This window comes from Cyphomyrmex costatus, unplaced genomic scaffold (assembly GCF_001594065.2).
Source record: "Cyphomyrmex costatus isolate MS0001 unplaced genomic scaffold, Ccosl1.0 scaffold278, whole genome shotgun sequence".
NCBI classification, from domain to species: Eukaryota; Metazoa; Arthropoda; class Insecta; order Hymenoptera; family Formicidae; genus Cyphomyrmex; species Cyphomyrmex costatus.
The window spans coordinates 62,974-85,463 of NW_017276888.1; the positions used below are offsets into that span (position 1 = coordinate 62,974).

The window sequence follows — 22,490 nt, forward strand, 5'->3', positions numbered from 1 at the left end:
TTATAAGAAATACAATGTGTTTTGTAACTGTGTATCCGGCGCCCGGTGAATGAACTTACTCACCAAAAATGCTAATTTGTGGGCATAGTGGCAGGGCGCCGGTACTCTAACGGTATTTGAGCAATTGTAGTACATATGTGTCAATTTATATGTCAGACGTTGTATCTTGTCAGGATTCATACCTAGATTATCGTAAATAACGCTGTAGGCAGTGGGTGTTACTGTTCCTTGCCGCACTTTCTGCGACACGATGAAGAAATCGTATTTAATCGGACTTGTGATCACGTCGTCAACTATTGTGCCCGGTTCCGGATTGTTATTATTTTCAAAGAAACGTGTATTCAGTCGCTTCGTGACTATTATAAATGCCATTCTGTATTTATCCGGGCCACCGTACAATCCACTGAGCCTCTTTCTTACTTGCTCGACTTCTCGATCCATAACCTGTGGAACTTGACCCTCACCGACGCCGTCGCGATAAATGACAATGCGCTCCGGTAGAGTTTTGTTTAGCGCATAGTACGCTTGTACAGATTTGCAGATGTTGTCACAGAGATCATTCGACAATTCCTCGCCCGTTTCGTGTACGTTTACCGCGCTGAAGTACTGTGTCATGCGTCTATTCAAAGTCGCTACTGTAGCACCTGCAATAGCAAATTTGATATTAACGATGTGTATGTATACATAGAAAAAAAAATTGAATTATTTTTTATTTTTAAATATAAAAAATAAAATGTTGCAAAGTATTATACCTTTATTTTTATATTTACGTTCTTATTCTTATAGAACAATTGATAACGAGATTAAGAGAATTTGACTCAATAAATCCTAAAGAGTACATTTATTGTATTAAAATATGTATTAATTAAATATTAAATTTTTATTTTAATCGATAATATTTTATTATCTGTATCTTATACATGTAAGAAAAGATCGTATTTTCGTTTCTTAATCATTTCTTTCTATATAATTATTTTTTAATAAAATTAATCCAAGAAAATCCAGAAATCGTAAAGTTAAGACATAATATAAAAAATTGACAGTTAATTAAAAATTTTTAAGAGATTCAACTTAAGAAGCTATAAAATTACATATTGTAATTTTGACATGTTTTATGTAAAAAAGCGTTGAGATTTTTATACTCACCGAAATCTTTTTTCTTCGAAGTTGTATCATGGCAAACATCAAATCCAACAATCATTAGCCCTTCTAACGGAATATCCACATACCACGGTGCCCCACCCAATTTACAACTCATTTGTATTGCTATTTTTGTTGAAATAGACTTGATGTTTTTGTGCGTCATCGTCCTTGTCAAGCAAACCTGTGATGGCACAGGCCGGTCTACACAGCACTTTTTCTTGATAGCAGAGTAGCGATCGCTGCGATTGTTTGATACCGCGCAAAATATCAATTGTGGTACTCGTTTGCTTAGAATTTGTTCTAGTTTTTCATTATATGTGCCTGGTCTATCATCACGAATATATTCATATTTTGGTTTTTCCACTTGAAATTGTATGCCTGCTGATACTTTCAATAAAGTTGTCATAAAACCCTAAAATATGATATCGAATAAAATAAAATTTTATAACTTAATCAATATTTTAATACTTTAGTTTGAAATATCGCATAATATTCAAAACATTGATTTACACAAAATCAATGTTTTCAAAATTTATTTTCTTCAATTATGTACATACAATAATAATAACAGATTATTTAAGATGAACTAAAGAGATTATTGATAAAAATTTTAGTTTGTATAAAAGTAGCGATATATCAATAAAAATACAATTAGCTGTAAGAATAAAAATATAAAGAACATAAAGATGGTTCCGAATTTTCTTATCTTTATCTTTTATATTAAAAAATAAAAAAATATTCAATTATTTTCCACATATATATGCATATGCCAAAGACAGATACATATGTATAATTATGTAATATAATTATATAGTATGCCACATTCTCTCTTTTTTGTAAAATATAATACAAAAGTATTCATACAGGAAAATGTGTATTTAAAAAATCTTATTTTTAAAATCTAAATACACTGGCCAACAAAATTAACGTAACACCTGTTTCACTCTGTAAAAATAGGCAAATTTCAAGATAGAATAATTTCGTCAAAAATTGTCGTACCGAGATGTTTTATATTATAATATATCAGAGAATAAAGCATATAAAATAATTTATTTCTTGATAAAGCACGATCTATATAAAATGCAGAATGCAGAAAGTTGAGTGAACTTCACGTCCTGCCCTTTACGTACGGTTTGCTATGTAGATCGAGCTTAACTCTAAATTTTGTAAAATAATTAAAGGAATTTATGTACAAAAATCATATAGTTTGTTCTTTTCAGCTAAATTTTTGGTACGGTTCATCTTTTTTCTCTTTTATTTTGGAAAAAAGGACAATCCAACTAATAGTTATTTTTCACACTCTGAGCGCAAAATACTAATTTTGCTCCCTATATTGCGGGAGCAAAATAGCACTTTCTCTCCCTAGGGAGAAAAATAGTACAGAGGGAGCGAAATTGCTATTTTGCTCCCTCGGGAGAGAAAGTGATATTTTGCTCCCGCAATATATGGAGCAAAAATAGTATAATTTTGCGCTCAGAGTGTGAAAAAATAGTATGTGCATCGTGGGAGCACAGGTGTTTACCGACGAGTGCGAATTGCAGCCCTCGCTTCGCTCGGGCGTCAAACGCGCACTCGTCGGAAAACGCCTATTTTGCTCCCTAGTTGCACAATGTACTATTTTGTGACTAGGGAGTAAAAGTGGTTTTTACACCCGGAGGGTGTTCGACGGCACGAGGACTGGCGAAGCCAGCCCGAGTGTACGGTCGAACACACGCGGGTGTGAAAACCTTACTCCCGAGTCGCAAACAAAATTTTTCGTACTAGGGAGCTGTGAAGGTGGGGAATGAGGTTCATGGATTGTTTTGCTGAGTGGGGAGTAATTGGGTGTTGTTTATTTACAATTCTCCGGGGTGTAAAATCGCATTTTACGCGCCCTAGTACGAAAAAGATTTTTTTTTTAAATAATGATGGTCTTTACATGATCTTAAAAGAATTTGTTTCGAAACTTAAGGCTCCTGAATACTCAGCCAAGAACTCCGTGTTGATGGGTAGCGACACCAAATTAGTCGGTGGCTAGCAAAACTGGTAGTACGCTACTGGTTATACACACAAATGTAAGCTCATGTCCGTGTGCTCATTTTCGGGTAGAAGAGGAGCGCACAGACATGGGTTCATGCTTGTGTGTGTATAGCACATCGCCATGGTAAAAGTCTGAACTAATAGGCGTGAAAAAGTGATGTTTTGACGACAAATTTTTTCTTGCGTGCCATTTCGTCAATATTTGCTTATTTGTGAAAATGTGACTTCCCTCGTACTCGTGAAAGTCCTAAAAATTGGCGGAAACTGCAGTTATCGTGAAATTTTATACGTAAAAGCGTATATTTCACTCGTTTCATCAGCTGTCAAAATGTGTGATTCTGCCCGAGTATAGGCTCACTGTACATGCCTTTTACGATTATTTACTGACTATCAGAGGAGGAAAGGACAGTTTCCGCCAATTTTCACAAGTGTTTTTGAGCGATCTCGTCTTTTAAATTTATCCAAATTGTCTTTATTAAAAAATGGGACGCAAGAAAAATTAATGTGTTTTTCTCGCCTATGACGTCACAATTCCAACATGGCCGTCGCCGGTATTCAGGAGCCTTAATTATATCATTATTTATCTTTTTTAAAATCAATTTATTTAAAACGTATTTCCGTACATCGGAAATATATCTTCCATTTTTTTCCTGAGAGATTTAATTGATGTAATTAAAATAAAACTATATATATGATATATGTGTATAATATATCTTCGAATATGTAGGGGAGATCGGGGCACCATGAGTCACAAAAATTCAAACAGTAAAAAGTATATTAAAATATAAGATTTTTTTATCTCAATTTTTTTATATATAATAATTAAGGGATAATGTATATTTTAAAATTTATTGAGCATTTTTGATAAATATTGATTTGTTTTCTAAATAAAAATCAAAAAAGAAATTTTTAGTAATGACTCAATGGTACTTTGTACCCGGGATACCATGGGTCAAGCACTTATTTACCCTCAGATGGCCTTCTTTATATTTTCTAACCATTTTTATTGTTTTCTAAAAAAAAATATAAAAGAATTTGTATTACCCAATTTAACTTTGACCAATTAACTAATTTAATTTAATTATAATCTATCCAGACAATTTTGCATAGTTTATACATAACCATATGTATAAAGAGATTTATCTAATTACATTTTTTATCATAAATATACGCGTAAAATACGATTACATAATTTTTTATACATATACGGTTCTGCAGCTACGCAACTTATTCTATACACCTATTAGTACATGACCTATGGTATCCCAATGTGTCTAATATAAAAAAACGGTGAAATATAACATCGAAATAAACAATAAACTATCTGCACTGCAGAGAAAATGTGAAAAGATGTGTAGAATCATAATCGTATGTAACTCGCAATAATCAACGTGTAAGAAATTTTGACAGATAAAATAATTACTTTTGCACCATGAGATTCTTCAACAGCATGTGTACAGAAAGATAACGAAATGGATCGCTGCCATCTAGATACATAGAATGGGCAACTAAATAACAATCATATGATACCAATTGCACTAACCTAAATATTCTGGATTTCCTTAAACAGTTAATGACTCATGGAGCCCCGGTCTTCCCTACATATATTCATATATGCATTCAGTGTTCAAAATTTGTCTATATATTTATATTTAGTAATTTATAGCAGTATTTAGTAAAAATCTGCATTACCTCAGCGCAACCTCTATCCCTTTCCGAAATCACAAAGACCCACTCCATTAATCTTGGAGAAATTACACATTTCTTATTTATCATAGCTTGCGTCCAATCACCGTGTTCGATATTGGTAAATACGTCTCCGCCGAAAAAGATTTTCTCATTAAGTAATTGCCGCGCAGGAATTTGGAGCAACTTGTCATCTAGCTGTAAGTTCCACTCGGATAATTCTTGCGCGATAGCAGGTTCCTTACAAAGCCTTTTATTAAACTTTAATAATTTTTCAATACGCTTTCCAGGGTGAAGACGTGTCTCAACAGCCAAACTTGACATAAGTTTGTAATTTTCTCTCATAGCGTCAGTCAAGCCTGCAAATAAAAAACGACTTCACATTAAAAATAATAAATTATTCATTAGGTAAAATACACAACTTCACATTTTATAGTAACAAAGAACACAATGTTTCTTTGCCATTGCATTCAAAGACAAAGTATAATATAATAAAAGAAATAATGAAAACAATAAATTTTCGAAATTATATCAATAAAACAATAGTATGACATACCTGTTGTTCGACAGAGTTCAGGCACCAAATAAACACGCTCTGCCTCTCCAGCTTGTCGATCTCTCGTTTTGGATCTCGTCACCAACATTGGATGTCCAGGATTCGAAATCCTGATATCATATTTTTTTTTATAATAGTCTACATATGTTATACTTTCGCCATTTTTCAAAGGAAATGTGCTGCTAGGAGTAGCTGAGAAATCTACGTCTTCAATGCGGTACGTATTGTTGTTATAATCGGTAAGAACTACAGTTCCGATTACAGCATTACAGAAATTTTCCTGTGCAGACACGTATATACATTTATTTATTTTCGTATATTTCCTCGTACATTATATAGTGTAAAAACTCACATGATTTCTCGTATAATTCAAATAATTCAAGTACAGTTACAACGAGGAAATTATAACAAGTTTTAACCTTCTTGAAAAAAATATTATATTTGATAAATATTCAGAAAAGGGGAGCCAACTCCGATGATCTTGACCTTGATATGTTGTTAAGATTGTGACCTTGAGTGACCTCCACCAGGTTTTAGGTGGCGGTCGCTGTCCGTTAAAAAGTTATGAACAAAAAAGTTTGGATTCTCACCATACTTTCCCCTCTCTATGATCGCATGCGCATACGTTTAACGACTCTCAATTAAGTTCAATAGTGCACGAAATTTAAAAACAAATATTAGACTTTTCACAAAAAAAGTTTAAAGAATAACGTCTTATTTCTATATTGTAAAATGTATGCAGTGGGTTTTGTCCCCTTCTACGAGGAGCCACTCCACGCTGTTAAAAATAATTTAACCAATTTTTTGGTATGAGGTAGCTCTCGCATCGCATAAAAGGTCGAAATTCATGTACAACAGTACAATTATGGAAGTTGTGCATCTTCAAGCGGGGGGGGGGGGGGGGGGGGGGGATCGTTCACCCTTAAAGCAAGGGGGGAAGTAGGGTGAGAGTCGCTTCGCGTGGAAGTCGCGCTACATAACAGAAATAAAACGTAATTTTTGAAACTTTTTGGTTTGTAACTTTTTAACGGTCAGCGATCGCCACCTAAAACTTGGTGAAGGTCACTCGGGGTCATGACCTTGACAATATATGTCAAGGTCATCGGAGGTGTGGCTCGCCGTTTCTAAATATTTACCTTATTTTTAATAGATTTTTTAAATAGTTATTTTTAATAAAAATTCAAAAGAATTCTATCAAAAGTCTAAGCAATTCTAAGACAAAATGTACAACTTACTCTGAATCTGCTTCTATCTTGATGATATAAGCTATTCAGAATATCTCCCAAGGTTTCCAATCTCATAACTTTATTTGTTATCTCGACACACATCAAAATATCTCGCTCATGTTGACGGATAGATGATACATATCCTGGCCACAATTCTAATTTGTGTTCCGGCAAGATAATCTACATTAACATAATGAAACATTATTTCGCATCGAGTTTTCTCTAAATACAATATTGCATCTGTAAATGTTACTTACTTTACTATTAGGATCAAAATAATTACGACCGATCAATTTTAGCTTTAAGTGCTCGTAACATTTTCTCATAATTATGTTAAAGAATTGAATGTAGTGGGCATCTCCAACCAACATATCACCCACAAGACGAACAGTAATTGTTATATGCTGTTCATCCGATTGTCGAGTTGAAGTAAATACCATTCGCTAAAAAAGATATTTTAATTATATTTACACACTTGAAAAGATAAACGACATATACAAGAGATGAATACTGTATTATCTATGCCTTTACTACTTACGTCAGATAATCGGCGACTTGTATACATTACAGTGCCATCAAAGATATACGCACCAATTTTCTTTTGATGTATTTTCAGTAAACCTTTACGCACCATCGTACGATCTTCTTCGGGTGAAAAATCAACACGATACTGATAAAGAGCCCAATCAGTAGCTTTAAGTACTTTGAAGTAATTTACTGTTATTACTTTGTGAGAACCAGACGTGCCTGAAAATTAAGAGTATGTATGAAAATTAAGTGCAGAATATTAAAAGAGAATAAATATCGAAAAATAAAAATGTAAAATGCCTTTGATAGCACAGGCCCACAAAAAAAAAAATGAACTTTAATGTCCATCGGCAAAACCATAGTATCCCTATGTATTTTTTCCCACTGAATCCGAATCCGGCATCCGTTTAACCCCAGCATGTCAGGTTCAAGGGCATTTGAAGGTCAAATCGAGGAAAACGGTAATAACCTATTCAAAATATCAGTCTTGTACGTTTTGGGGTTCGCTAAACCCGAATCCGCGGCATGGTTTAAAATTTAAAAAAAAATTTCATGGGAATCTTATTTTTTAACATTTGTTAGTGGAAGGAAAGAAGCGAAAGCGGAATCCACTTTATAGATCATTTGAAGACAAAAGAGTAAGGAAAAAAAGAAAATCATGAGTTTCGTGATGACTGATATTATGCCTTATATATTAGAGTATTTTTTCCATCATTTTTTCCCGCACACTCTTAACTTGTTGCAAATGTTAAAAAATAAGATTCCTATGAAATTTTTTTTTAAATTTTAAACCATGCCGCGGATTCGGGTTTAGCGAACCCCAAAACGTACAAGACTGATATTTTGAATAGGTTATTACCGTTTTCCTCGATTTGACCTTCAAATGCCCTTGAACCTGACGTGCTGGGGTTAAACGGATGCCGGATTCGGATTCAGCGGGAAAAAATACATAGGGATACTATGGTTTTGCCGATGGACATTAAAGTTCATTTTTTTTTGTGGGCCTGTGTAGTTAATACAAGATGATTATGTGTAATATTTTTATTCAATATAACAATATAATAAATATTTTAACACTCAAAACAAATGAACGTTTGTTTCACTTGTTTAGATCTCTATTAATTTAAAAGATAAAAAAATATGATCACTTATACGGAAACACTTTGTGTATACATGTTATAACTATTATATGTATATTATTGCTCACCTTTCTTATTCGTTACATGACTTGGTTTTGTCACAAAAATATCTGCGGGTAAGATTCTTTTGCCGCGAGCTGCACCTCTACCAGATGCCACAACAGCTACAGGACCGGCGGCACCAGCATCACCACTGCCACCAGCTACACGAAAAAGTTCCTTATTTTTAATATCGAAAAAAAGACTTGTCTACAATGACATATTTTCTAAAATATTTCGATTATAAAAATATAAAACAATAAACATAAATAACATGTAAAATTTATGTTATACAAAGCATGTGTGCTTATTTCATTTATGTATTATAAAAAATGTACAAAGCAATGTCTTTCTATTATATAAAGAAAGATCTATACTCTGTTCAACGAGAGAATCTCGCATAGGACGAAAATTCGCCCATTTCGCGCAGATCTCCGCCCACAGAAGCCCCTCTCTCCTCACAGTGCTGTACTACAATTTTCTAATTCCTTGTACAAGCTGCCGGATGACATCAGATTATTAGATCATTGACATATATGTATTTATTCCGTTATTTATTCTGTAACACAGTCGAATAATTTGTTTCAGTGTTTGTTTCTAACTTCAGGTCCGAGCATACCTTATTTATATATCTACGTATACGGTACTGAATACATTCCCACTTTGTCTGCTACGCTATCTTGATGCGCAGGCCGAGGTCATTCTTTCATTGAACAGAGTATAAATAAAAATCTTATGTATACACAATTATTATATATACACAATTATTATGATACAATTTTATTATCAATTTTATGCTTAAAAATAAATGTATTGCATTAAAATATGGGAAAAAGGACCCCGCACAAAACTTATGGAAAATGGTTTTCGGTCAAATTGGCTGAAATTTTAATATGTTATAGTTTTCGCCATGCTGATAAAAAGTTATCATTTCACCAAGTCCCAAAAGTCAATATTTTCCAAGATATAAAGGGTCAAAGTAGTGAAGTATGGTCATTCGTAGTAGTAAGACGTATGTTATAAGTATAAGTGATACATTGATATTTATTCACGAAATAAATAAAAATCGATTTTTACATGTATATATGTACAGGGTGTCCCAGACTAACCGGAAAATATTACATGAATAGGTAGAGCGAACTGAACTGAGTCAAAAATTACAAAACGGTAGAGGACTTTTCGACTCAGTTCAGTCCGCTCTACCTGTTCATGTAATATTTTCCGGTTAGTCTGGAACACCACAGGGTGTCATTAACCGATTAAATCACCTATCTACAGCAGGTAGAGTAGATCGAATTAAGTCGAAAAGTCTTATACCATTTTGCAGTTTACGCAATATTTAACGAGATATTAGACCTTAAATATAACCAAATAAACGCGTTCGTCCGGCCTACTACTACCGAATATCCGCCATCGTTAGCTTGGCGCGCGGGGAATGGGAAACGCCTCGCGCCGCGCACACCACCGCAAGCCTCTAAACTCTGACGACACGCGAAATGATTTTTATTTATTTCGCGAATAAATATCAATGTATCACTTATACTTATAACATACGTCTTACTACTGCGGATGACCATATTTCACTACTTTGACCCTTTATATCTTGGGAAATATTGACTTTTGGGACTTGGTGCAATGATAACTTTTTATCAGCATGGCGAAAACTATAACATATTAAAATTTCAGCCAATTTGACCGAAAACCATTTTCCATAAGTTTTGTGCGGGGTCCTTTATACGTATTATGTTTGCACTCTATAGATTAAATTTTGAAATAATATAAATATAATAAAACAAATAAAACAAATCGTACTAGTAGGTTGAATACTGAGCTTTTCCATTCCTCTACCTATTTGTCCAACTCCTGTACTATCGCCTTTTTCACCAACACGTTGTATTACACCCCGTCCGGTACTCTGATAAAAAAATTTAGATTAAGAAATAAGTTATTATTATTAAATTGCATATGTGTACATACACTATGCCAAAAAATTAAGAGATTGCCTATTCTGCCTCCAAAAATAAGCAATTTTCTTATTATTTTTTCGATAGAGACTTTTTGTTTGTAAATTATACTTAAGTGAAAAAAATTAAATGATTGACCTGTTATCACTCAATTTAATATTTCCGAGAAACATCAAAAGCATTGTGATCTTAATGCAATTTACATCTTTTACATTTGAAGCAATGACTTTGAGCAGAACAATATTCACTTGATTCTATTGTAACAGACCCATCACGCATTTTGTGGAAGTTTCACAATCAGATTTATGCTTCTTTATGTATCATGTATGATAAATATATAAATGAGATACACTGTAAACAGGAAATTTAGATCTTTCGATTAATTTTCTTGAAGAATATACAGTTCTATTCTATGAACAAAGTAAAAGGACATTTTATGCTTCCACAATGAATAATTTTTAATTTACCAATTACCAATAAACGGATTAGAACTCAACACTAACCGAGTTGACTCTCATTTGCCTGTTCTTGAACACTTTACATTCGTTTTTTTAAAGAGTCCGCGCGCGCGTAAGATTACATTTTATTGATATTAGAATAAATTATCAGAGTTATTTAGAGTTTTAATTGTAATTTGACTCTTACTACGCCCTTGTTTAACTTATTATTCATTAACTAAGCCAAGAACTCCGTGTTGATGGTGGCAACACCAAATTAGTCGGCGGCTTGGCAAAATTGATAATCACACACGCACGCACACAAGTACAAGCCTATGTTCATATGCTTGCGGGCCAAGGGCCGAAGGCGAGCACACGGACATGAGTTCGTACTTGTGTACGTGTTATAGCACGGATAAACTAATAGTGAAAAAAGATGTTTTGAACGAAATTTTGTATTGCCTGCCATTTCCATATTATATATAATTGTAAAAATGTGACTTATGAGATACTTATGAGTCTTAAAAATGAGCAGACATTACACTTATCTTGGAATTTTATACATAAAAAGTGTATTTTTCATTCGTTTCAACAGTTGTTAAATCATGTGTTTCCTGCCGAATATAGGCTCACTTTACGTGCCTTTTACTACCGTTTACTGACTATCAAAGGAGTAAAATATAGTTTCTGCCCATTCTTACAAATGTTGTAAAGTGATCTCGTCGTTAAGATTTATCCAAATTGTCTTTATTGAAAAATAGGACGTAACAAAAATGAACGTGTCATTCTCGCTTATAACGTCATGATTCTAACATGGTCGCCGCGACTACTTAGGAGCCTTAGGGCTACGCAGAATAAAAGTAACAGGGAACAGAGAATAAGAATTTCAACCATTAGAAACTATGTATTTCACGGTACATGATTTTTGAAGCGTTGAAAATCTTATTCTCTATTCTCCGTTGATTTTAAGGTCATAGCAGATGAGAATCAACAAATCATAATCCTTCTTTTTCTCTCACTTCACGAAAGAGAAGCATTTTGACTGGTTGATTCTCTTATGCAAAAGTGTGTGCTACGGCCATTATTCTGCGCAGTCCTTTAACTTTTTTTTTTTTTTTCTTCCAGTTACATCTGTAATTTAACTTCGAGGAAAGATCGTCCGCCAAACTTTAAACCGAAATAACTCGTCTAATATGTAAAATACTCTTGTCATATCATACATCGATGTATTCATTAAAACGAACGCTAAAACCTTTATGAATTGTATCAAAATATTTTATTGTACAAAAATGATGCACATCCCTCAGTTCTCTAGTTTTTTTTTCCAGAAATATTTAATTAGAGCCGTTTAATTTGATATTAATATATTTACTAAGTCTATAGATTGAAAAGGTCTAACTAGTTTACGAAATAAAAATGGGCGGTCATTTATATGATAACATGCTTTACATATATAATCATTAATATATATAATTTACACTCTATATCAGCCTTGCTGCATACAGATATAAAAAGTATTCAAAATATTAAATATAAAACAATAGTTACAAGTCGATGGCCAATACGAGTCTAATGCGCGTTATGCGAATAACTTGGTTAACACAGCGACCGCCATCTCAAATCTGGTGGAGGTTACTCAGGGTTACGACCTCGACACACATATCAAAGTCTAAGTCAGAAGTGGCTCTCTCTCTTGTATATATTTACTTTATATTTTAAAATTTGATTAATTACATGTATAATTGTACATCAAATTTGTATTGACCATCAAATAAATTTACCATTCTTGCACTTGCGTTTCACTATTTAACTTTAAACCAACAGCATACACAGAGGGTGTCGTTTTGATATTTACAGGACTGTAAGCATTAATTAACGACTTAATTCGAAATTTTTTAATAGTTCATGCTCAAATTATAGCGATTCGAAAACGAATCGAATCAAATCTTACTTGATTCGATTTGTATTCAAATAGTTCGCATATCTCTACAGTCTATTTCACAAGAGCGTACAAACTGTTTCTCCTAAAAAAAAAAAAAAAAAATTGTTAAAAATTTGATTTGGATCTATTAATAAATTCAATAAACTAAAATGCGTTTACTTAGTAAGTTGTCTAATCTTCTTTATTATAGAATATGACCTGGCAGCGTTGGGACATACTTTCTGTAAGATTTTCAGCCATTGTCTTAGGAAGAGAGAGATTCCTAGATTTCCAGATTTTTCATATATGACGAAAAAAACTATTTTAAATTAAAAACCTTTTCCTTGAGTTTAATTCTCACGCTCACACGTTTTTGATAGGATTGGCATCAAGGAAGGCCAATCCATTGTAGTGACGTCATTTTCACATTTCTACTCCGTACACGTTCACGACTTCAGTGTTTTGAGTCGTTGTCAGTGAACCTTTCTTGAAGCACCTCTTTGAGCAGACTTCAATAAATACTTATGATAAATTATGTTCATTTTTTGTGCATTTATATTGTCCGTGAAAAGATTTAAAGAACCAAATCTCTGTTTACAGAAGCATCTCCACACGTGTACTTTCCACTGGGTGTTTTACTGTACGTTGAACAACGGGATCGTAACGAGTCGATCACGCATACCTTCCAGGAATCCATATCCAAAAGAATAATTCATTGGTAAAAATTACATTGGCAAAATTACAGTCAATATTAGCCTTTGCTCACTCCAGTCGTTTTTCGACATGTTTTTTGTTCAAAAAAGGTTTTAACTTTGTGAACCGCCAGTTGTATCAAGCAATCATCGTCTAATAGTATCAAGGCTCACTTCTACAATAAAAGATTCTTCGCTCGCCGTAACGAATACCCAGGATTCTTCTCAAACATCTTGATGATAGCTTTGTCATCTTTTTTCGTCGTTGAGTGCCACATGCCTCGTTCTGGCAGATCGTCAATACTTTTTGTTTCGTTATAACGTTTCATTCACTTCCTAACGAACCTTTTTAACTTTTTCATGTAGCGGCCGGCAACTGCATGACATTTTCGGTCCTTTCGGATGTGTGCAAAGAAACACTGCTTCAAAACTAGCATGTGCAGCACTCATTGTGTTTATTTTGCTCTGTTACAAACAAAACAAGTCATACTATCCATATACAACGATACAACCTCAAAGCATTCTTCCAAACTGTTCAGAGAATCGGAAAAATTGAACTTAACATCTGTGCATTATCTATTAATGAAATGCGGAATCGTATGCTCTTGTGGAATAGTACATAAATATTTCACGACAGCAAATACATAAGGTGAATATCAAGTACGCTAAAAGATTTTATAATTTTTACGAAATTTCACATAATAACAGTGGTTTAAAAAATTTTTGGAAAAAATAAAACGTTTCCTTGAGCAACTTTGACACTCTGCATCTTGGGAAACATTTTGGATATATAGGCTGGGTCTACAACCTTAGACCTCTTGAAGCGAGGTTGTGGACCCAGCCATAGTCATATATAAAGCTTACGTCTTAAATTTGTGAGAAACTGCTTAAATTTTTTTAGAATACTTAGTATCTATCCTGTATAGTACCGATTGTGTAGTAGATTGTCCTGGTCTGCGAATGGCTCCAGTACTCGTTGATGCCTGAGCATGTGGAAGTTGCTGTTGCGGTTCCTGCTGGTGCATGGAACTTGACTGTTTTTGTGATGCTCGTCCATGACTTGCTCTCCCTCTTCCTCCTCCTCCTCCTCTCTGAGACATTTTTATCTAAATGGCTGAAATGTTGGAAAAATTAATAAATAATATTGACAGAAAGAGAAAGTAGAACAAACGCTCAATCTCTAAAAAAAATTAAGAACAAATGTTAAAAAAATTTAAAGATTAAAAAATGTTTCAAGAGAAATAATGTTTATGTGTATTATGTTAAACACCTGTTAATATCGACATAACACATAATAACAATTATACACATATACGGAGCTTTCTAACAAGAGACACAAACGACACGGTGTAACACAGCGAATCATTACTTGTTGTTCACCAACATTAAACAAAGATGAAATGATCACTGTGTTACACAATGCTGCTTGGAAAGCTCCTATAAGCTACGTTCCATTAGTCACTGTAAATACTGAAAATCTATAGTACATTTGAATTCTAAATTTTTATTTGTAGTGAGGAATGGAACATAGTTGTAATGTAATCAGCAGGGATGGGAAAGTTACTTTGTAAAAGTAATTAATTACAGTTACAGTTTTTTTTATCAAAAAGTAATTAATTACCGTTACAAGTTATTGACTCTGAAAAGTAATTCGTTATAGTTACAGTTACTGAAGAAATAACTTTAAGTTACTTTTTCATCAGAATTTTCATTAGTAGCATCAATACTAGGGCTGCATTCAGAAACGTTACCCAACTATCTTCGTGTATCGTTTTACTCTTGTTTTTCACCTAATATTAAACAAGAATGATACACAGGGTCATCAGAGTAATTAGGACAATTAAAAAAAAGAATGGTTTACATGTTATAAAAATTGTATTGAAGAAGAAAATTGTATGGTAAAAACGTTTTTCGTTAAAGTAATATAAATGAATATGAAATAGCACATATACAATGTTTTCTTGCAAACAATATTCTTTTTACATTCAGCTAAAAGTTGCAAATAAATTCTATAAACTCTTTAATTAATTTCTTTTTTCTGATTAATCAAATGTTTCAAGGCATTTGTAGCACCAAATGGACACTATCGCACACTAAATTGATAAATAAGAATTTGAATATATGTATATAAACTATAAAAAAGTAACTATTAAATTAGTTACTAGTTACTCAAAAAATGTAAGTAAGTTAAGTTATAGTTACAGATGGAAAAAAGTAACGAAGTTAAGTTACAGTTACTGAAAAAAAGTAACTCCAACTGTAACTTCGTTACAAAAGTAACGAGTTACTTCCCATCCCTGGGGAAAACTTTATGTTTGGGAAGAAAAGGAGAATATTTAGGAATATAATTACAATATCAATTTTTTGAAAAAACAATACAATTATTTTCACAGTTTGATATTTATATTTGGTAAGATAGCTGTAGTAAGATAGAGGCGCGAGATATTTTTGACTACATTTATATGTATACTATACATGTATAGTGTATACTATACACAATACGTGTATATAATAAATATGTGTGTATACAGAGTGTATACTAAGTATACGAAAAGATTTTAAGGGAGATTGCTCGCACAAATTTAAGATAAAAACTTTTATATTTTCCCAAACGATTTAGTTTAAAAAAAAATATAGAATGTCAAAAAATCTTGTTTTTTCCGAAAATTTTAAAATCCATTCGAGTTACTTTGATAAAAATTTAAACATATACAAAATTTCATTAATATAATTGGAAAGTTTTCAAAATTTTTAGAAAAAACGAAATTTTTCCCAGCTTTGAACACTTTGTATCATTGAACCTAAGTAGTTTTGGACATATTGATATATGAAGGTTTTATCTTGAATTTGTGATATACTTTTGAACAGAAATCACCTCTTAAAATCTTGTAGCGTACTTAGTATACATCCAGTATATAAAATCAAATATATTGTAATAATTTTACCAAGTTGTGTCAAACATTAAATATCATTGGAATATTAATTTTTGAATTACAATATCAACAATTTCGGTTTTATCTTTCATAGTTGCTCGCTGAATAAAGCTGCATAGAAGCCTCTTCGATTTTGTTTTCGGTCCAGGAACAGGTAGCATAGAAAATTTCGTTTGGGAAGAGAGGGGCTATTTCCTATTGGGCTACATATTATTCCTACTCCAGTTCCAATTATAAATTACTCTATCTTTATTGTTCGATATTTTTCGTTCTCTTCTTCTAAAGCTAATACTTGTTTTTCCATCCCCAAATTATAGCGACGAATTCTGTAATCTCGAAACAAGCTTTCCAAAAAGAGACACAGATAATGTAATATAGTGAATCATTACATCCCTGTTGAATAAAGATAATTATTGTGTCACACAGTTATTTGTTGGAAAGCTCCAGAGATGAAACTTATAAAAGTGAGCATATTTAGAATGTTTATAATTTTATTGGTAAATACCTGATAAATTTGCTTACTTTCATAATCTTTATCTCATTTCAGAGATCTGTTTTTATTCTTATACTAGACTACACTAACACTCTTTCTTTCTTCAAACATGAAATATATACTTATATTTCGTTCTAAGTTCCAAAAGTATATATTATTTCAGCCACAAAAAACAGATTTCAAGTTACAGAATTGACCTCATAAACTAGTATAATAAATTAAAGTGAGGACTGCAGTCAAATTCTCACTACAAGTACTTTGAAATGTTTAGTTGATCAATCAAAAGAATTTTATAAATCAATCAATCAAAAAACGGTTTAAAGTATTTTGTAACATCGCGTTGACCTATAATTTGTTCATTCTAATGTATTGCACTAGTTCAGAATTAAATCTAAATTCTTTGGAAAAGAATAGATCTAGAATTATGGCTATGTTTGAATGCTTTCAGCACTTCTACCTTTGTTTTATGTCTAATGAATAATAAAGACAAAATAATTATAACTACTTAAAATATGTAAATGACCAAAAATTTGTCCGTTTTTTATTGTAAGACAAATTTCCCAGCATGCTAATTGGCTGTAAGCAAAGATATTCTCATATCTATAGTCAATCAACAGGTTGTCATACATGTTTGACAAATACAGATAAATGTAATTATAGATCAATTTTCTATTTCTGCAATAGACTATTCTAAAACTCTTACTTTCAACAAATATCGAACATATACCTATCTCAATTTAGAAGTTCCAAAAGTATATACTAGTTTAGCCACAGGAAACAGACCCCTAATGCAATACTAGCCTCAAGGTTTTATGTGAAAAACTTCCAACAGAGGTTATCCGATTCCAACAAGTTCGAACATGTATCATATAAACAGACTACAATGGCGTAAGCATAAAAAATAAAGACTCAGGTAAGAAAAGCTTAATCTGTAGATCATATTACGATATTACATATCAATAAAATTAAACGTAAGACACACAATTTTACAATATATAAAATCGGCCACAGGAAACAGACCCCTAATGCAATACTAGTCTCAAGGTTTTATCATGCGGAAAATTTCCAATAGAGGTTATATCCGATAACGGCTTCCACAAGTTCGGACATGTATCACATAAACAGACTGCAATGGCGTAAGCATTTAATAAGATTTCAAAAATGACGATTCAGACAAGAAAAGCATAAAACAATAAGCATAAAAAATGAAAATTCAGGCAAGAAAAGCTTAATCTGTAGGTCATATTACGATGTTACATGTCCATAAAATTAAATGTAAAAGAGTAAACACAAAATTTTACAATATATAAAAAATTATATAAAGCCGAGAACAAAACTGTTTCATAAAAATAAATTAGAGATCTAGAATCAATAAATCCAGTAATTAGGTTATGTATTGGAGACCGAGGATTGCAAAAACTGAAGACTGAAAAAAGTCAAAATTCAGTCATAATTAACGTAATTTTTGTTCCGATCAAATGAATTCTGATCTACAATTCGCAATTTTCAATCTTATGAAAATTATATACTTTTCATATTAATCGGCACACTTATATTATGCAATGTATTCAAAATAAAACAATCACTTTTTGTGAAAGAAGGCCCGGCAGCGACCAGAATCCCTCGCTTATTTTTTACGTACATGTCTATACAAGCGTCCAATCGTGTCAGCAGTAAAAAAGATATCTGTGCTCTCCTTGAAATTATTACTCCTCAAATGTACTTGCGTCTCACGTTTTACTTTTCTTAAACATCTACTATTTTTATGTATAACACAATGTACGCACATAACATACGAATGTCTCATATTAGTGTGTATATCGCGCGTGATTTATTTAGAAATTTTTTATACTCTCCAACAGCCCTATGATAGAAGTATTGATATTCGCTCCCGCGCTTCGTTTTGTTTGTTCCATAAAAATCATAAGATTGAGCAAAAATTAAACACGTTTGCATTATCTAACTCGATGAGAAAAAGTATATAATTGATATCTTTCGACCGGGTAATAATCTCAACTCTGTTGCATCTGTATAATATCGAATTACATAGAACGTATTAACAGAAATTATAAACGTGCATATAAATCATTGAACGAGATAAAACAGAATATATCTCTTACTTGTCGAAAGCTTCCTCTTTTTAATGCTTCCTCGTATGACGAACTTCTCGTTCTCAAATATTTCCAATACCGGCAACCAAAATGCAACATACAATGGCCAAGAGCAAATGAACTCAGGTCGTCAGGTCAATCATTCCGAAATTTTCGAGAGGGGTGTGTTTTATGAGAGAGATATCCTGATTGATACAAACCTACAGGCATACGTCACATAAGACGATAGCCAATGAAGCATGACGCTAAGTATCACGTGACTTTCAAAAGCACAAGTCTCAACCATGCGGAAGGCTGTTAAGCTAATTTTTTTTGGAATGCACAGGACACAGCGATATTACAACAAGCCTAAACTCACCAACTACAGGCACGCGACAAAATAAAGTTACAAGAAAGACGGTCTAAGTGATAATTCAATGATAACGTTTGTCGAAGAAATATCTCAAGCGACCAATAGGAACGTTTGGCACGAATTATGTCGAAGGATGCGCACCATTTGGTGTCGCAACATTTTCATTGTATAGGTAAAGGTACCTTTAGGGTCTGCGCACAATGGAGGAACAGATATTAGATATTAAAATATTAACCTATCAGATACCAGATACATCGGATACACGATTCTGATAGGTTAATATTTTAATATTTAATATCTGTTCCTCCATTGTGCGCAGACCCTTACACGAGCTGCTGAAACCATAGACATAAGGAACCATAGACCGAGCGTAAGCTGCTACTATAGTAGACAAGGGGGGATTAGAGGCCCAGAAAACAGAGATGCGACATTGCGTCGGTTGGGTTAGGTAACCACCGCTATTTTAATTCAACATAAGTGCTCTTGACCAATAAGCTGATGACAGTTGATACAAAAGGTAGAAAGATTAGATTAGGTTAGGTTAAGTCCGATATTAAATATTCACACAAATAAGAATACTTACACCATAATAATAATTTTTTATTGCACTTCGACGCTGTATTGTCTAAATTTTTCTCTCTATATATATATGTACATATGTTATAAAACTATATATCTATTAAGGTGCTTTTTCATGCGCAGCACGCTGCAGCAGCAATTCGTTACTATTGGTTAAGAATTTTATGTAAGCTAGATGACGCACTTCCGGCGCAAAATACATTTTGCCGCAGTTCGTTGAAGTTGAACCGAACGAACAGCAAGCAGCAAGCGGCAAAATCGAGAAAGCGTACAATATGTCCGTCGTTTCATTATGAAAATATTATTTATTGCAATAAATATTAGGAAAATAAACGAAAAATGGCTTCGGATAAGGTACGGATACATGTTTGTAAATTAGATCATTTTATACTTTACCACAAATTTGAAAAAGTAAAGTATAAAATGATCTAATTTACAAACATTCGTACCTTATCCGAAGCCATTCTTCGTTAATTTTCCTAATATTTATTGCAATAAATAATATTGCCTCGATTTTGCCGCTTGCTGCTTGCTGTTCGTTCGGTTCAACTTCAACGAACTGCGGCAAAATGTATTTTGCGCCGGAAGTGCGTCATCTAGCTTACATAAAATTCTTAACCAATAGTAACGAATTGCTGCTGCAGCGTGCTGCGCATGAAAAAGCACCTTTAGATGCAATAGTGAATTAAAATGGCTCTCTGATCACGTGATTTAGACAGCCAATCAAGCCATACCCTTCAATGACGCATCTCTGTTTTCTAGGTCTCTAATAGCGTTTTCCCAGTGGAAAACGCTATAAAAGTAACCAGTTAGTACGCGTATCAAGTGCACAATGTAAACCAGGGGCTCTATTCTTGAAAAGAAACGTATACGAAAGTCTAGGGAAATACAGTATACGTTACGTATACTATAGTATTTTCCTAGTTTTTCGTATACGTTTCTTTTCAGGAATAGAGCCCCAGGCCATTACCTAAGTTTTAAGTATTAAGTTATAAGAAATTGACCACTCACAGTCGATTATTCTTCTCACATTTGATTGTGATTGCCCTGCTTAAAACTTCCTATTAAAACTGTTTGAAACCGATGAAATCCGATAAAAATTAATGGGAATAAATCAGTTCAATCGGAACAGAAAATTCTACCTATTGAAAACAAATAAGAATTAATAGGATTTCTATCAGGCACTACTTTTATTAAGAAATAACATGCTATTTTCCTAGTACAAATGTGGTGCACCCATATATGTAATACTACTATATGGCTAGTGCCTATAAGAAGGAGTGAGAGGAAGCGGTCCCAGAACCACGGTGCGGGAATATATATTTCTCTCTCTTTCTAAGAGTACTTTGAGTATTGTGCGCATGCGTTGGATTGATTGCATCCGCCAATAGGAAAATAGAGTGCGATCAGTGAGATGACGCGAACAGGTTATGCTCGTTATGCTTATTAGATGTGTGCTGTTGTACACAGGCAAAAATGGTCAAGATATGTTATTTATGTGGCAAAAAGCCTAATGCGCCTAATGCGACTGAAAACATTAGTTTGCATAGGTATGAAATAGGTATTAGTTTGCACTGATTATCATGAAATTTCTGTAAGGGATTGCACTGTATTCTTATATACATAACGGCAATTTTGAAAAAGTTTATTTCATAAAATTAGGATTAATTTATTTATTCCGACTAAACTGACTCTGTTAACTGTAATAAGGTTATACCCTGAAGCGGAATCAATCACTTTTTCCTTCTTCCTTACACATATATGTATATTTATCCTTCTATTTATTATTGATGGAGGGGATGAATCCGACGCATGCGCACAACGTTCAAAGTACGCTGAGAAAGAGAGAGAAGTATATTCCCGCACCGTGGGACATGGACTTCTCTCTCATCTAGCCATATAGTAGTATTACATATATGGGTGCACCAATCGGATTCAACCGGCTCAAGTACCAACGTTAAATTCAATAAGAATTTATCGGCAAAGCACATAGGGCCAATTTCACCAACGTTGGTTAAGTTAACCGACGGTTAATTCCAATAGAATTATCCAATCGCATTTGTCTTTGACCAGAATGAACCAATCACGGTTGACACTTTAATCGTCGGTTAGCTTAACCGACGTTGGTGAAATTGGCCCATAGTTGGTTCAGTAACATTCAATCAGAATCAATAGGATATTTAGCGTTTACGAGTTGAATCGGATTTAGCCTTCTTTCTGACGATAAATGACTAATCAGATTTAGGGTGCGGTCGAGTTGCCACTACGAATGCTTTGAAGTGTTTCTTGATTGGTCAATTTGTAAAATTCATTCTTTTGATTGGTCAATCAAACGCTTCAAAGCATTCGTAGTGGCTACTCGACCGCATCCTTAATCGGCGATGCATTTCAGCTGGAATTAGTAGGATTTAGTGACCCTCTAATAAGAGTCTGGCCACCTTCTCCCCGGTTTGTGATTGGTCCGACATTTATCATCCATTCCCGCAAATTTCTTTAAATTTATAAATTGTAAAAATTAATAAATTCGTAAAAATTAAAGTAGAATTAATTACAATTTTTATTTTTATTATTATTTAACTTATATTAACATTATTAAATATTTTCTATAAAAACTTTTATGTAAAAAAAACGTTGCAATATGTCTTTCATAAAATAAAAACAACAATTAAGTA

The 22,490-nt window shown here is 33.1% G+C and overlaps 1 protein-coding gene across 1 annotated transcript; it reads right to left on the bottom strand.

Moving 5' to 3' along the window:
- Window positions 1-14,450, bottom strand: aub (aubergine). Its single transcript, XM_018541176.1, has 10 exons — window positions 14,280-14,450; window positions 10,149-10,251; window positions 8,366-8,500; window positions 7,169-7,377; window positions 6,888-7,073; window positions 6,640-6,810; window positions 5,405-5,684; window positions 4,855-5,207; window positions 1,147-1,555; window positions 1-644 (listed from the first exon to the last, which is right to left on the bottom strand). Exons 1-10 carry the CDS (start codon window positions 14,448-14,450, stop codon window positions 1-3), a joined length of 2,661 nt encoding a protein of 886 aa, XP_018396678.1.
- Between the last annotated feature and the right edge of the window lie 8,040 nt (window positions 14,451-22,490).